We start from the raw sequence: 17,416 nt of genomic DNA, 5'->3' as shown, positions 1-17,416 counted from the left end.
AATGCACTTTAAAATTTTGCAGTGTAACACTTTATGGATTTTAGTTTTCCTTTTGAATATATTGGAAGATATTGTTAATACCACTTATTAATTACCGGTTTTCAATAAATTACAGCTAAACATTTACCATTTTGGAATTTAAAGTATGACATCATGGCAAAGTTTCGAAGAAGGACTTGCATCACTTTGTCACTTTTTATTCTATTTATTTTCTCTCTGATGATGGGTTTAAAAATGCTGAGACCACATAAGGCTGCTTTTGGAGATCCTTTTGGACTTGACCTTCTTCCAGAAATTCGGCAACAAGCTCCTCATTTGGTAAAAACTTCTGATTCCCAAAAGAGTGACAAAATCGACAGTGAAGCAAACGTCAAGAATTTAAAAAGTGTTGAAATCACTGTGAAAACTTCCAAAGCCTCTGAACCTTACCCGGAAGAACTGCCACCTCGGAATTATTATTTACATGTATTTTATTACAGCTGGTATGGAAATCCACAATTTGATGGTAAATATATACATTGGAACCATCCAATCCTCTCGCATTGGGACCTTAGAATAGCCAAGAAATATCCACAAGGGAAACACAACCCCCCAGATGACATTGGCTCCAGCTTTTACCCTGAGTTGGGAAGTTACAGCTCTCGGGATCCTTCTGTCATTGAAACTCACATGAAACAAATGTACTCAGCTTCAATTGGTAATTATTTTACATGTGTGTTTAGATATGTGTGTGTATGTATGTAAGTGTGTATGTATATGTATGAGAGTTTGTGTGTATAAATTTTTGTAGAACATTAATTACTAATTAGTCTTCACATTGTTGTTAATTATAATTTTAAGCTTACATACCGTAAATTAAACTGTCGTTAAGCATCTTTTAACATGTTAACACTAACATTTCTGGATATAATATTTTTATTCATTTCTAATTTAATACGCCTTCTGAATTTTATTAAATTATTATTGACTTAAGCTGCAATGAATTCTCTCACTTTGATGTACATCTGTTTAAATATCACCCCAATCGTGAAGTAAAATATTCTGTAGCTTCCCTTATTCAGCCCTCCCTACATTCCAGGAAACTATGTATCTTGTTTTTATCACTGTAGAGTAGTAGTTGTAAATGTTCTATTATTATATAAAAATAGAATCATCCAGGGCTTCCCTGGTGGCGCAGTGGTTGAGAGTCTGCCTGCCGATGCAGGGGACACAGGTTCGTGCCCCGGTCCAGGAGGATCCCACGTGTCGTGGAGCAGCTGGGCCCGTGAACCATGGCCACTGAGCCTGTGCATCCGGAGCCTGTGCTCCGCAGTGGGAGAGGCCAGAACAGTGAGAGGCCCATGTACCGCAAAAAAAAAATATTCATGAAATCCAATTTCCATTTGACTCTTCTTAGAGATATCAGTTCTCTGCTAAAATTTTCCATCTTCTTTTTTAACTCCTTGAATTTTTTAATCCCATTTATTTAAAGTCCACCTCTAATAACCCGAATCCTAAGATTTTGTATTATTGTAGGTCTTCTCCTTTTCTTGTGTTTCCTGCCTAGAGAAGTTCCTTTAGCATTTGTTGTAAAGCTGGTTTGGTGGTGCTGAATTCTCTTAGCTTTTGCTTGTCTGTAAAGGTTTTAATATCTCTGTCAAATCTGAATGAGATCCTTGCTGGGTGGAGTAATCTTGTTTGTAGGTTTTTCCCCGTCATCACTTTAAATATGTCCTGCCACTCCCTTCTGGCTTGCAGAGTTTCTGCTGAAAGATCAGCTGTTAACCTTATGGGGTTTCCCTTGTATGTTATTTGTTGTTTTTCCCTTGCTGCTTTTAACATTTTTTCTTTGTATTTAATTTTTGATAGTTTGATTAATATGTGTCTTGGAATGTTTCTCCTTGGATTTATCCTGTATGGGACCCTCTGTGCTTCCTGGACTTGATTGACTATTTCCTTTTCCATATTAGGGAAGTTTTCAACTATCTCTTCAAATATTTTCTCAATCCCTTTCTTTTTCTTTTCTTCTTCTGGGACCCCTATAATTCGAATGTTGGTGCATTTAATGTTGTCCCAGAGATCTCTAAGACTGCCTTCAATTCTTTTCATTCTTTTTTTCTTTATTCTGCTCTGCAGTAGTTATTTCCACTATTTTATCTTCCAGGTCACTTATCCGTTCTTCTGCCTTAGTTATTCTGCTATTGATTCCTTCTAGAGAATTTTTAATTTTATTTATTGTGTTGTTCACCATTGTTTGTTTGCTCTTTAGTTCTTTTAGGTCCTTGTTAAACGATTCTTGTATTTTCTCCATTCTATTTCCAAGGTTTTGGATCATCTTTACTATCATTATTCTGAATTCTTTTTCAGGTAGACTGCCTATTTCCTCTTCATTTGTTAGGTGTGGTGGGTTTTTATCTTGCTCCTTCATCTGCTGCATGTTTCTCTGTCTTCTCATTTTGCTTCACTTACAGTGTTTGGGGTCTCCTTTTCACAGGCTGCAGGTTCGTAGTTCCTGTTTTTTGTGTCTGCCCCCAGTGGCTAAGGCTGATTCCGTGGGTTGTGTAGGCTTCCTGGTGCAGGGGACTAGTGCCTGTGTTCTGGTGGATGAGGCTGGATTTTGTCTTTCTGGTGGGCAGGTCCACGTCCGGTGGTGTGTTTTGGGGTGTGTGTGACCTTATTATGATTTTAGCCTCTCTGCTGATGGATGTGGTTGTGTTCCTGTCTTGCTAGTTGTTTGGCATAGGGTGTCCAGCACTGTAGTTTGCTGGTCGTTAAGTGGAGCTGGGTCTTATCGTTGAGATGGAGATCTCTGGGAGAGCTTTCACCTTTTGATTTTACGTGTAGGTGGGAGGTCTCCTGTGGAGCAATGTCCTGAACTTGGCTCTCCCATATCAGAGGCACAGGCCTGAACACCCAGCTGGAGCACCAAGACCCTGTCAGCCACAAGGCTGCTAGTGTTGGAGGGTCTCCTGCAGAGGCGGGGGGTGGCTGTGGCTCACCGTGGGGACAGGGACATTGGCAGCAGAAGTTCTGGGAAGCAGTCCTTGGCGTGAGCCCTCCCAGAGTCTCCTCACTGTGGTTTTGATTTGTATTTTCCAGGTGATTCGTAATTTTTTCATGTATCTGTTGGCCATTTGCATGTCTTCCTTGGAAAAATGCCTCTTCGGTTCCTCTGCCCGTTTTAAAATTGGATTGTTTGCTTGTTTGTTTGGTTTTTGTTACTGAGTTATATGAATTTTTTGTAAATGATGGATATTAATCCCTTATTCATTACATGGTTTGCAAATAACTTCTCCCATTCTGTCAGTGCCTTTTAATTGTGCTCTTGTTGCTTTTGCTTTGTAGAAGCTTTTAAGATTGATATAGTTCCACTTGCTGATTTTTTCTTTTGCTATTTGTGCTTTCGGTGTCTTATGTAAAATATCAGTGCCAAGACCAATATCAAAGATCTTCCATCCTATGTTTACATCAGGGTGTTTTATATCAGGTCTTATGTTTACTCTTTGATCCTTTTCAAGGTGATTTTTGTGAGTAGTGTAGGATAGGCCCAACTTTCTTTTCTACGTATGGCTATCTAGTTTTCCCAGCATCACTTGTTGAAGAGACTGTCCTTTCCCCATAGGCTGTTCTTAGTTCTCTTGTCATGTATTGATTCCTCAAGGTGTAAAGTTACATTGTTTCTTTGCAATTTTTCCCATTTCTTAGTGTCTGCATTTATCACTGTAAACTTTCCTCTCAGATCTGCTTTTGCAGCATCCCATAGGTTTACATATGATGTGTTTTTATTTTCATTTGTTTTAAGATAATCTTTGATTACCATTTTGATTTCTTTGTTCACCCATTGGTTATTCATGAGTTTGTTGTTTAGTTTCCATACATTTGTAGATTTTCCAGCTATTTTGATTGCTATAAGTATAGCTGTCCCAGCTTCCTTTTGGTTTCCACTTGCATGGAATATCTTTTCATCCTTTCACTTTGAGTTTATGTGCATCCTTAAAGTTTTCTTGTTGGCACCATACAGTTGGGTCTTGTTTTTCATCCATCCAGCCGCTTATGTGCCTTTTGATTGGTGAATTCAATCCATTTACATTTAGAGTAATTATTAATATGTGAGGACTTATTAATGCCACTTTATTAATTGCATTTTGGTTTTGTATTTCCATTATTTTTCTCTTTCTGCCTGCATTTGTATATTGGTTATTTTCCATGGTGGTATGCTCTTTTTCCCCCCTTTTTTGTCTTTTGTGGATCTCCTCCAGATTTTTGTTTTATTGTTACCAAGGGGGTTATGTGTAACACATCTTACACATAAAAAAGTCCAATTCAGGCTGAAAGCAACTTATTTTTACTCCCTAATGTGTCTACCATTTTGCTCCTCCCTTTGTATTATTGATGTCACAATTTACCTCTTTTTTGTTGTATATTTATTAACAACTTATCGCAGCTATAGTTACTTTTCCTACTCTTTCATTTAGCCTTTATACTATAGTTGAATAGTTAACACACCATACTACTACAGAGTTATAGTTTTCTAAGTCTGACTGTATATTTCTCAGTTTGGCCAGTGTATTGTGTAATTTTGTATGTTTTCATTTGGCTGATTAGCCTGTTTTCATTTCAACTTGAAGAACTCCTTTAAGCATTTCTTGCAAGGCAGATGTAGTCGTGGTGAACTCCCTTAAATTTTGTTTGTCTGGGAAAGCCTTTACTTTACTTCTCCTTCATATGTGAAGGATAATTTTGCTAGATAAAGCATTCTTGGCTGACCATTTTTATCTCTCAGCTCTTCAAATATGTCATTCTGCTGTCCCCTGGCCTGAAGAGTTTCTGCAAAGAAATCTGCTGATAGCCTAATGGCAGTCCATTGTAGATTTAATTCTTTTTTTATTTTTTCCCTGCCTGCCTTTAAAGTCTCAGAGAATGTCTTTTTCCATTGAGATAATAGGATTGTCTATTAGCTTTGTAGACTTGTATATCCAAAGTATTTCCTCAGATTTTGGAAGTTCTCAGCTATTATTTCTTTAAATTAACTCCCTCCCCTCCCCCTTCTCTGTCTGGAACCCTGATTATTCTGAGATTTGCCTTTTTGATGGATATTCATAGATCACCTAGGCTTTCTTTGCTCTTTTTTTAATCTAAATTCCCTCTTCTGTCATTTCAAAATTCCTATCCTCCAAGTTACATTTTTTTTTTCTTCCATATAGTCAGGCCTGCTGCAGATTTTCTGTATTGCATAATACTTCAGGTCATTTATTGAATTTTCAGTTTCAGAATTTTGTTTGGTTCTTTATAATAATTTTAATAATTTCCTTCTCTTTAATAAAGAAAAGGAAATAAAGAAGTCATTTTCTTCCTGATTTCATTGAATTGTCTTTCTGAGTTTTCTTGTAACTTGTTGAGTTCCTTCAGAACAGCTAATTTGAATTCTTTATTAGTTAGATCATATATTCTGCACCTTGTAGCTGGAAAATACTGTTTTCTTTTTGTGATGCTGTATTTCCTTGGTTTTATTTATAGTTTTTGTGGATACAGTTTGATGCTGTCACATTTGAAGTAGTAGATACCTCCTTAACTCTGCTCGTGCCCTCTGCATGTGACATACTATCTTTATAGTGTTGATATTTGAGTTTTTTCCCCTGTGAAGCTGTATCTGCTCCAGTATACTTCTTATCCCCTGTGGGCAGACTTCTAAGCTTTTATGTCTACTTGGCTTTTAACATTTCACCAGGTTGGCTGTTGGAAACCTCTTTTGTTTCTCAGAATGTGGCCACTATAGCTCAAATTTGTGGTTTCTCACTTGCTGTGAGAAACCACTGACTGTGGTAGCTTGTTTTCTTAGTGGGCTCCCTGTTTACCAGCACACACTTCCGGAGGTTCCCTCTGGAGTGAGCACAAGGAGCCAGCAGCAAAGTGGGAGGAAGTGTGGGTGACAGCACTGAGGTGTACTGAGAGTGCCCACAGACCTAGTTGAGCAATCTCAGTGGGTGGTGTTCCAACAGGCTCGTGGCTGGAGTGCTGCCGCTTTAATACTGTTCGAAATTCTTTTCTCCTCTTTGCCATCCTCCTCCCTTCCCTCAGTTGTAAAGCTCCCACCTTAGTACTCCAGGTGCTGGTGAAGAGAAATGGGTTGCTCCAGCCATATCCTGCCCAGCTGGGGTAGCCTGTTACCCACTGCTTTCTTTTTCCCATGAACTTCACTGGATAAATCAGCCTTGTTCAGTGTTTCCTTGGGGGAGGGGCAGCACCAGTAAAGTTTCTCATAATTCCTTCTCTGTGACCAAATTAAAGTCCTTTTGTGAAGGCTGGACTTCTGCAAGTTTTCTTTCATGCATGAGTGCCTGCCAGGGATAGCACTCACTCAATTTTTGCCTGATAGCAGCCAGTGGGGGTCTAGGCAGATTTGCTGGCCCTGCTGGTTCGGCAGCCCTTAGAGAGGTTTGTCTGTTTCTTGCTACACTGTTGGGGGAGATTCCTCACATGTCCCTTGGAGTGAGGTGCTAGGTCCCAAAATACCCACAGAAGTGATTCATTTATGTAAGGATATCTAATTAAAAAGGGGGATATAAAGGAGGACCATCTTATGCCACCATGTTGCTGATGTCACTTCCTATTATACTTACCATTATTAGGCAAAGAATAATTTAACTATAAAAATAGTGAACACAAAACACTTTTTTGGTCCATGGAACTATCATGCTGACCCTGGCATTTTTTTAATTGAAGAAGACAGTCAATGAAGGCTATTTAAATTGCTATATGGTTGAATGTGCTTTGACTTCATTAACATTCATATTTTTCCTTTGATATAAATGGCCTCATTTTAATTTTTATTGAATTGCTCTGTGAGGTAATGATACTTTTGTATCTCACAGTACAAGCTGGTTAATTATTTGCTTTACAATTAAAGTGTTATGTGTATAAATATTAGCAGTTTAAACTTCTTTTTTCCTAGAAAAGAATGATGGAACTAAAATGAAGTATTAATGTTATATTTAAATTCCAACCATTATATTATAATAATGTGTCAGTTAGCAGATAGAAGCCACTGATAGATATGTACCCTTTTTAAGTCTTTAAAGTATCACAGATGAGTACCTTTCTTTTTTTTTTTTTTATAAAATTTTCAAAAACATAGTGGGGTATTCAGAATAATGGCCCCAAAGATGTACACCTTCTAATGCCCAGAATCTCTGAATATATTGTCTTACAAGGCAAAAGGAATTAAGGATACAGATGCATAATTAAGGTTGCTAATCAGTTCACCTTGAGGTGGGACTAATCTAATCATTGGAGTCCCTAAAAGTAGAAGAGGGAAAAGAGAGAGTCAGAGATAAGTGATCTTAAAAGGACTCAGCTTGCTCTGCCTGCTTTTGAAATGGGGTTAGAAAAGTCATGAGCCGAACAATGTGGTGTCTTCCACAACCTCAGAACAGCAAGGAAACAGCTTCTTCCTTGGAGCCTCTAGAAAGGAATGCAGTTCAGTGCAACCCCTTGATATTAGCCTAGTGAGACCCATGTCAAATTCTGACCTATAAAACTGTAAGATGATAAATTTTCATTGTGTTAAGCCATTAAATTTGTGTTAATTCATTGTGGTAGTAATAGAAAACTAATACACTTAGCAAAACATAATTCATTCTATGTCTTTAAAATTATCTTTCCTTTCCTTCAGTTTAGCACTAAATACTTACTGAGTTTCTACCATGTCCCAACCTTATGTTAGATTCTAGGGACAAGAAGAAGAATAAGTCATGGGCTTCCCTTTGTTTCCTTTATTGGTACTTCAAAAGCACTAGATGGAAACTAATATTAGAATATTTTCTGAAGGTGGAAATTATCAGTTTTTACAAGGCCACAATTATCTCTGTATCTCCTGCCTTTAAAATTTGTACATAAAAGTAGAAGAAGTAGAACTTACAGTAAGATGAATTAGATATTTGATGTTTAAATTAACATCTAACACAAAATCATAAATTTTCCTTTTAGAGTAATTGTATTAAGTTTAAAATGCATATTTATAAATGCAGATTGGTGATAGTTTCATATTGCTATAGATAACTGAGTTTAGTTCTACTGATTGCTTTATCTCTTGGGAGTGTGCTGGATTTTTCTTGTTTTTACATATACCTTGTAATTTTTTTCTTGAAAGCACGTTGTCTTTTGTAGTTCCATAGAGACTGTAGTATGTAGCTTTCATCTCTGGGAAATGGACATGCCTCTCTTTCTGCTAAGAATGTAATATGGGCATCTCTCACTTCATTTGTTAAGAAGACTGTACTATCGCCATTGACATGTTCTTCTACTTTTATCAAAAATCCAATGACTATGTATATTTGTTTGGGTTTATTTTTGGACTCTATTCTGATCTGTTGATTTAGTATGTCTATCCTTTCATCAGTACCACCCTGTCTTGATTGCTTTAGCTTCCTGAAGTCAGGTAGTATGATTCCTCTTTGTTCTCTTTCAAAATTGCATTGGCTATTTAATTCCTTTGCCTATCCATATCAACTAGTCCATATCTTTAAAATATCCTGGTGGAATTTAGAGTGGAATTGCCTTGAATGTATAGATCAATTCGAGGAAAGTTGACATTTTTAAAATAATAAGTTACCACTGTTGAACAATAACAAGTTAAATATTCCATTCCATAAACGTGATGTATTTTTCCATTTATACAGAACTTTAAATTTTTTTAACTTTCTTTAGATTTTTATAATTTTCAGTGTACAGATTCTGTACATATATTTTTACATTTATTTTAAGTATTTTTTGGAGGTGCTATTATAAATGATACTGTTTCTTAAATTTTTATTTTTTTGCCCATCAAAAGTGTATAGGAATACTATATATTTATATCTATATCTTGTATCTTGTGATTTTGATAAACTCAGCTTATTAACTTTAGGAGCATTTTTGTGGATTCTTTGTGTTTATAGACAATAGAATGCAAATAAAGACATGTTTGTATCTTCCTTTCTAATCTGTATACCTTTGTTTCTTTTTCTTGCCTTACTGCACTGGTTTGGACTTCGGATGTTATATGGATATAAGTGGTGAGAGAAGAGGATATACTTGATTTTGACCTTAGGGGAAAAGAAGTCTTTCTTCATGAAGTATTATATGAGTTCCAGGGTTTTTTTAAATGTCATTTATCAAGTCAAAGAAGTTCACTTCTATTACTAGTGCTGAGAGTTTTACCATGCTGAGTTTTATCAAATGCTTTCTTTCTGTACCCATTGATAAGATCTTAATTTTTTTTTCAAATTCTTTTTATTCTGGTAAAATACACATAAAATTTACCATTTTAACCATATTTAAGTGTACAGTTCAGTGATATTAAATACATACATAACACTGTAAATCATCACCCCCATCCATCTTCATAACTCATGTTCATAACTGAAACTTTACCTATTAAATGATAACTCCTTATTTCCTTCACCCCACCTTTGGCAACAATCATTATACTTCCTGTCTCTATTATTTTATATCTAAGCACCTCATATAAGTAGAATCATATAGTGTTTATCTTTGTGACTGTTTTATTTCACTTAGCATCATATGGGTTCATCCATGTTGTAGCATATTGCAGAATTTCATTCTTTTTAAAGATTGAATAATATTCCATTGTATGTAGATAACACATTTTGCTTATATATTCATCTGTTGATGGACACTTGAGTTGCTCCCACATTTTAGGCATGTGAATAATGCTACTATGAACATGTGTACAAATATAAGTGTCTCTTTAATAACCAGACTTCAACTTCAGTTTTTTTAGTTATATACTTAGATTGGAATTACTAGATTATTTGGTAATCCTGTTTTTAATTTTTTGAGGAACTGCTCTACTGTGTTCCACAGCAACTGTACCTTTTTACATACTTAGCAACAGTGCACGAGGATTTCAATCTTTCCACATCCTTGCCAACAATTGTTTTCTGTTTTTTTTTGTTTTTTTTTAATAGGAGCGAGCCTTATGGGTTTGAGGTAGTATCTCATTATAATTTTGATTTGCATCTCCCTAATGATTAGTGATGTTGAACATCTTTTCATGTGCTCATTGGTCCTTGAATATTTTCTTTGGAGAAATTTCTATTTAAGTCCTTTGCTCATTTTTAGTCTGGTGGTTTATTTTTTTTATTGTTGAGTTTTAAGAGTTCTCTTATACTCTGGATGTATTAATCCCTTGTCGGATAAATGATTTGCAGATATTTTCTCCCATCCTTTAGGTTGCATTTTCACTCTGTTGATAGTGTCTTTTGATGCACAAAAATTTTAAATCTTCATTAAGTCCAGTTTATTTATTCTTTATTTGGTTACCTGTGCTTTTGGTGTCATATCCAAATAATCATTACCAAATCTGATGTCAGGAAGCTTTTCCCCTATGTTTTCTTCTAAGAGTCTTATAGTTTTAGGTCTTACGTTAAGATCTGTGGTCCATTTTGAGTTAATTTTTGTGTATGGTGTTAAATAAGGGTCCAACTTAATTCTTTTGCATGTGAACATCCAGTTTTCCCAGCACCGTTTGTTAAAAAGACTGTCCTTGCCCCATTGAGTGGTCTTGGCATCTCTGTTAAAAAAGATTTGAACATATATGCAAGGGTATATTTCTGGTCTTTATTCTATTCCATTAGTCTATATGTTTGTCTTTATACCAGTACCACACTATGTTGATTACTGTTGCTTTGTAATAAGTTTTGAAATCAAGAGGTATGAATCCTCCAATTTTGTCCTTTTTCAAGATTGTTTTGGCTCTTCAGGATCACATGAAATTCCATATGAATTTCAGGATGGGTTTTTCTATTTATGCAAAAAATGTCATTGAGATTTTGATAGGGATCACATTGAATCTGTAGACCACTTTGAATAGTCGTGACATTTTAACATAATTAATTCTTTCAATCCATGAACATGGGACATGCTTGCATTTTTCGTGTTGTCTTTAATTTCTTTTAGCAATGTTTTGTAATTTTCATTGTACAAGTCTTTCGCCTCCCTAAGTTACTTCATAAGTATATTTTCCTTTTTGATGCTATTGTGTTTGAATTGTTTTTGAAATTTTCTTTTCAGATTGTTTATTGTTATTGTATAGAAATGAAACTAATTTCTGTGTGTTAATTTTGTATTCTGCAATTATGATTAATTCACTTATTCTAATTATTTTGTGTATGTGGAGTCTTTAGAGTTTTCTACATATAAGATCATGTCATCTGCAAACAGAGAAAATTTTACTTCTTTCTTTCCAATTTGGATGCCTTTTATTTCTTTTTTTTTTTTTCCTAATTGCTGTCTAGAACTTCCAGTACTGTGCTAAATGGAAGTGGTGAAAGTAGACATCCTTGCCTTGTTCTTGATCTTAGAGGAAAAGCTTTTAGTCTTTCACTGTTGAGTATGCTGTTCACTGTAGCTGTTTCATCTAAAGCTTTTGTTATGTTGTGGTATTTTTTTTTTCTATTCCTAGTTCTTGAGTGCTTTTAGGAAAGAGTATTGAATTTTGTCAGATGCTTTTTCTGCATCAATTGAGATGACCATTTATTTTTCCCTTCATTCTTTTAATGTGGTATATTACATTGATCAATTTCCATTTGTTGTATCATCCTAACATTCCAGGAATAAACCCTACCTAGTCATGATGTGTAACCCTTTTAGTATGCTGCTAAATTCAATTTGCTAATATTTTGTTGAGAAGTTTTGCATCAGTATTCATAAGGGATAGTAGTTTGTAGTTTTCTTGTGGCTTTGTCTGGCTTTGGTATTAAGGTAATGCTGACCTTATAGAATGAGTTGGAAAATATTCTCTCCTCTTTGGTTTTTGGAACAGTTTGAAAAGGATTGCTTCAGTTCTTCTTTAAATATTTGGTAGAATTCACCCATGAAGCCATCTGGTCTAGGGCTTTTTTTATGATCAGGAGATGTTTGTTTATTGATTCAATTTCCTTAATAGTGATAAGTCTATTCAAATTGTTTATTTCTTCATAATTCAGTCTGGGTACGTTTTGGGCTTCTAGGAATTTGTCCATTTCATCTAGGCTATCAAGTTTGCTGGTAAAATTGTTCCTAGTACTCTTTAGTTATCATTTTGCTTCTGTAGAATCAGTAGTAATATCCTCATTTTCATCGTTGATTTTAGTAATTTGTATATTCTCTCTTTTCCTCTTAGTTCATCCAGCTAAAGGTTTGTTGATTTTGTGATCTCTTCCAAAAAACAAATTTTGGTTTCATTGATATTCTCTATTGTTTTTCTGTTTTGTGTTTCATTTATATCTGAGCTAATCTTTTATTATCTCCTTCCTCTGCTAGCTTTAGAATTAGTTTGTTCTTTTTCTAGTTCCTTAAGTTGTAAAGTTGTTTATTTGAGATTTTCCTTGTTTGTAGCATTTACAGCTGTTTGTTAACCCTTTAGCATCACTTTGGCCACGTCCCATAAGTTTTTGTATGTCATGTTTTTGTTTTATTCATCTCTTAAGTGTTTTCCAATTTCCCTTGTGATTTTTTCTTTGATCCATTGACTGTTTAATCTTTAGTGTTTAATATAGTTACTTATATGGATTGATTTTCAAATGTTGCATCTCATTTTTTATTCCTAGAATAAACCCCATTTGGTGATGATTTATTATCCTGCTTCTATATTGCTAAATCCTGTTTGCTCATCTTTTTTAAAGGATTTTGTGTCCTTTTTCATATGAGATGTTTGTCTGTGGTTTTTCATTTCTTGATGTCTTTGTCTTTTGTCATTAGAGTAGGTTATGACGTCATAAAATTAGTCAAGAAGTCTTCCCTCTTTCATTTTCTGGAAGAGATTAAGTAGAGTTGGTATTTTTTTTTTCTTAACTATTTGATAGAATTCACCTGCGAAATCCTCTTGGGCTGGTGATTTCATTATTTATTTATTATTTTTTTTTGTGGGGTACGCAGGCCTCTCACTGCTGTGGCCTCTCCCACTGTGGAGCACAGGCTCCGGACGTGCAGGCTCAGCAGCCATGGCTCACGGGCCCAGCTGCTCCGTGGAATGTGGGATCCTCCCGGACATGGGCATGAACCCATGTCCCCTGAATCGGCAGGTAGACTCTCAACCACTGCGCCACCAGGGAAGCCCTCATTATTTTTTTTTTTTAACTACAATATTTCATTAATAGACGTAGAACTATTCATGTTATCTATTTATTCTAGAGTGACTTTGGGTACTTTTATGTTTGAAAGAACTGGTCCATTTCATCTAATTTGTTAGTTTTTTGGGCAAAGAGCTGTGTGTATTATTTTTCTTATGCTTTTAAAGTATATGGTATCTACATAGATGTTGCCAAAAGATTTCTGCTTCTTTTCTCCTTTTTTTCCTGTCAATATTTATAGAGTTTGATTATTATTGTTGACTCTTTCAGTGAACCAACTTTTGGTTTCATTGATTCTCTGGAAAAAGAATGTGTGTTCTGCTGCTGTTGAATGGGCTACCTTGTAAGTGTCAGTTAGTTCAAGTTCTTGATAGTATTGTTCAGATCTTCTTTATCCTTTCTGATTTTCTGCTTGTTTTATCAGTTACTGATAAAGCAGTTTTGAAGTCTCCAAGTAGAATTGTGGATTCATCTATTTCTCCTTTCAGGTTTGTCAGTTTTTGCTTCATATATTTTGAAGGTCTTTTTTTAAGTACATAAACATTTAGAACTATTATATCTTTGGGGATAACTGAGTCCTTTGTTATGAAATAATCCCTCTTTATTGCTGATAATATTCTTTGTTTTGAAGTCTGCGTTGTCTCACATTGCCATAACAACTCCAGCTCTCTTTGCCTCGTATATCCTTTTTCATTCTTTTACCTTTAACTTATTTTTGTCTTTATACTTAAAGTGGTTTTCTTGGACAAAACATATGGTTAGGTCTTGCTTTTTTAAAATCCAATCTGAAAATTCTGTCTTTAAATCAGTATGATTAGACTGTTTGCACCTAATATGATTTATTTATATACTTGGATTGATTGAAATCTACTATCTTTTCAGTCTCTTCCTATTTCTTTTTTTTTGATGAAAGTTCATAATAATGCAATTGACAAGGAAATTTAGTTATTTCTGAGATATACATTTTAAAATAACTAGAATTATGACTTATAACATTATACCAGAACATATAAGATTTTTAGGAATTTTGTACTTTTTATGATTACGTTTAATGTCTACTGTTTGCTTAGTATTTAATTTTTTTTCTTTCTTAGTTGATAACCTAAGGTTTATAAAATATACCTTTATATGTAATGAGTCTACTTGCAAATAATACATGCTTCATATGTAGTATAAGGACTTCACCGCAGTATATTCCCAGTTTTTCCTTCCCATACTTTTTGCTAATGTTGTCATAATTCTTCTATTAGAAAAGGCACTATACACTACTCCTATTATAGACCAGAGCTTGGCAAACATTTCCAATGTTTCTCATTTCTTAGAGTAAATCCAAGTGGATGTTTGGTATCACATTCATTCTCCCTCAAAAATTTCCTTTACCATTTCTTGTAGTACTGATCTGCTTGCAATGAAGTTTTTCTACATTTTGTTTGTATCTTTTATCTGAATGATACTTCATCTGCTACAGAATTCTCAATGGACAGATTTGGGGGTATTTTATTTGTTTTCTTTTGGAACTTTAAAAATATTATGCGATTGTCTTCTTTCATGGCTTCTGATGAGAAGTATGCTGTAATTTTTAAACATCTTTTTATATCTTAATTTTCCTGTATGTATCTGTCTTTTTTCTCTGACTTTCTATGCAATGTTTTTTCTTGGTTTTTGATTTTTAGCAGTTTTAATATATCTTTAGTTGTTTTTTGGTATTTAGCCTTTTCCACGTTCTCTGAGCTTCTTGAATTTCTTGCTTTGTGTCATTAACTTTGCAAAATTCTTAGCTGTTATTTCTCTCTATATACCTTTTACTTCTGAGCTTTCAATTACATGTATGTTAGAACTTTGATATTTATCCCAGAGGTATTGGATGCATTGTTTATTGTTTTTTGCCCCCAATCATTTTTTCTAATTACATTTCTGTTATGATAATTTCTTGTGACATGCTTAATTACCTGACTTTCCTCAGCTCTGCTGTGTCTGTTCATGAGTCTGTTGAAGGCATTCTTCATCTCTTTTAATGTTTTTTTTCATTTCCAGCATTTCTATTCGATTCTTTTAGTTTTCATCTCTCTGCTAATATTTTCCACCTGACCTTACATGTTGACTATCTTTCCCATTAGATCTTTTAACATTTAATCATAATAGTAATTTTAAATTCCTTGTTTAGTGATTTTAACATCTATTTCAGATCTGAGTCTGGCTCTATTGATTGCTTTGAATGTGCATTATTTTTCTTGCTTTTTTATGTCTTATAATTTTTTTTTGAAATTGTCATCCTGCGTAATTGTGTTTATGCCTGGAAATGGGCTTTCTTTCTTTCTATTAAATCTTTAGTTTGAAAGAATGTTTGAGATGTTTGAAAGAAGCACTAAGTTCCCTATAAGTAAAAGAAGCTATCACAATCTCTGTTGAGGTAACAAATTTACATACTGTTTTACTGTCTTCTTGTTATTAAATGTTTTTTTTAAAATTTATTTATTTATTATTTTTGGCTGTGTTGGGTCTTCATTGCTGCACATGGGCTTTCTCTAGTTGCGGCGAGAAGGGGCTACTCTTCTTTGCGGTGCATGGGCTTCTCATTGCGGTGGCTTCTCTTGTTGTGGAGCACGGGCTCTAGGTGTGCGGGCTTCAGTAGTTGTGGCTCATGGGCTAAGTCGCTCCACGGCATGTGGGATCCTCCCGGACCAGGTCTCGAACTCGTGTCCCCTGCATCGGCAGGGGGATTCCCAACCACTGTGCCACCAGGGAAGTCCTAAATGTTTTTTTTAATCACTCTTTGGGGGAGGTCTTACTCTTCATAGTTCATTCTCTCATGTATACTTTTTAAAACAGCCTTTTAGGTTATGAACTGAATTTATTCCCATTTTACAAATGTGAAAACTTAAGTAGACCAACTTACCTAAAGTTAAACATCTATCAAGTGGCAGAATTGGGACTGGATTCTCCAGGTCTGTCTGATTTCCTACCTGTGTTTTTAACTATTACCCTGTTTAGAAGCACTTAGCTTAACAAAAATATTGTTGGGTATCAGTTATATTGAGGATCCTGTGGTAAGTGCTGTGGAGGGAGGATGTGATCATTATGAAGTGGTCTGCATTTAATATGCTAATATTCTAAGAATGGACTTTAAAGAGTATCCCTTTTCCCTTAGCAATTGGAGTGGTAGAAATACACAGTAAAATATTTTATTTATAAATGATACTTGGTTGACATATTTTAGAGAAACCTTTTGGGTTACTGTGAAGGATTCATTAACATTTAAATGGGCCAGTTCTCCTCAGGAGTAGGACCATCATTGGCTTGGTTCCCAGGCCATTACTTATTCAAAGCTCATGAGTGACACAGCCCAGAAGACACTGTACAAAGATAAATTGGATTGTAGAGCACAATATGGGGGTATAATTCAACATGTGGAAGTGATAATTGACTGAAACACAATAAGAGGATAAGGAAGAACAGGGAACATTCTCCCCAAGCCTTACAGAGTACACCTTCAGCAAGGATAGGGAGGAAGAAAAAATCATTGAATAAGAACCAGTTGATAAGGTGTTTAGAAAATCAGAATACTGGCAATGCTGTACAATAGAACTTTCTGTGATAATGAAAATATTCTATATCTGTGCTTGTAGATATAGAAAATATTCTATATCTGTGCTGTACAGTAGAAAATATTACCCACCTTAAATTCCCTTTCAAGCTAGAGGACTTCCCAAGCATTGTCCACCTGGGATTTAATCCACTGATTTTGAGGGCTGGTTTACTTCTCCTAATTATGCTTAGGGCAGACTGACTTCCTTTCTCAGTTACTTCTCTGACTTCACATTTTCACTTTATTTTAGACAGGTAATTCTTTACTCTCTTCAGCTCTTTGGCTTTTGGAAGTTTTTTGTTCCCATATCTTATTTAATAATTTGTTTTTGTTGGGAATGTTGGTCTAAGTAACCTAAACTACTATTAGAAACAGGAATCTTGTTTTTAATTTCATCGAAGCATGCCATGTTCATAATTTTCCTGAGCTCTATGGCATAATCTTTCTTTTGTATGTTTCTCCTTTATAATGTTTTCCCATGTTCTTTTTCACCATTTTTTTTGCAGGATTTTTTCATAGGTCCCATGTTGAGAAAATCTTTATTGTCACTTTTCATTGGTGATGTTCTTCTTATAAGCTGGAGAAGTAGGCAGCTTGATCAGTTGTCTTCAGACACTTTTCTCATCAACATTGTTTTTCCATATGACTGCTTTCTTAGGTAGCCAAAATCTCCACCAAAGCCCCATATATTATAGATTCTTTTTTCTATCTCTTTGTGTTCTTGTTGCTTTTTTTATTT

The 17,416-nt window shown here is 34.9% G+C and overlaps 1 protein-coding gene across 6 annotated transcripts in view; it reads left to right on the top strand.

Moving 5' to 3' along the window:
* MANEA (mannosidase endo-alpha) overlaps positions 1 to 17,416 on the top strand; it is a 105,179-nt gene that overhangs the window by 11,029 nt on the left and 76,734 nt on the right. For 5 of the 6 annotated variants that reach the window (XM_082634146.1, XM_082634145.1, XM_082634149.1 and 2 more), the window contains exon 2: positions 116 to 697. The exons of the other annotated variant lie outside the window; for it this stretch is intronic. In XM_082634146.1, the coding sequence (XP_082490272.1) occupies positions 154 to 697 (544 nt within the window). In that variant the 5' untranslated portion in view covers positions 116 to 153. The remainder of the gene's footprint in view (positions 1 to 115; positions 698 to 17,416) is intronic. 6 annotated transcript variants of the gene reach the window in all.

Source organism: Mesoplodon mirus (assembly GCF_964341445.2).
Source record: "Mesoplodon mirus genome assembly, chromosome: 10".
Classification (NCBI taxonomy): domain Eukaryota; kingdom Metazoa; phylum Chordata; class Mammalia; order Artiodactyla; family Ziphiidae; genus Mesoplodon; species Mesoplodon mirus.
Note: the sequence above shows the minus strand (reverse complement) of the source record. Positions and strands in the feature narration are given on the sequence as shown.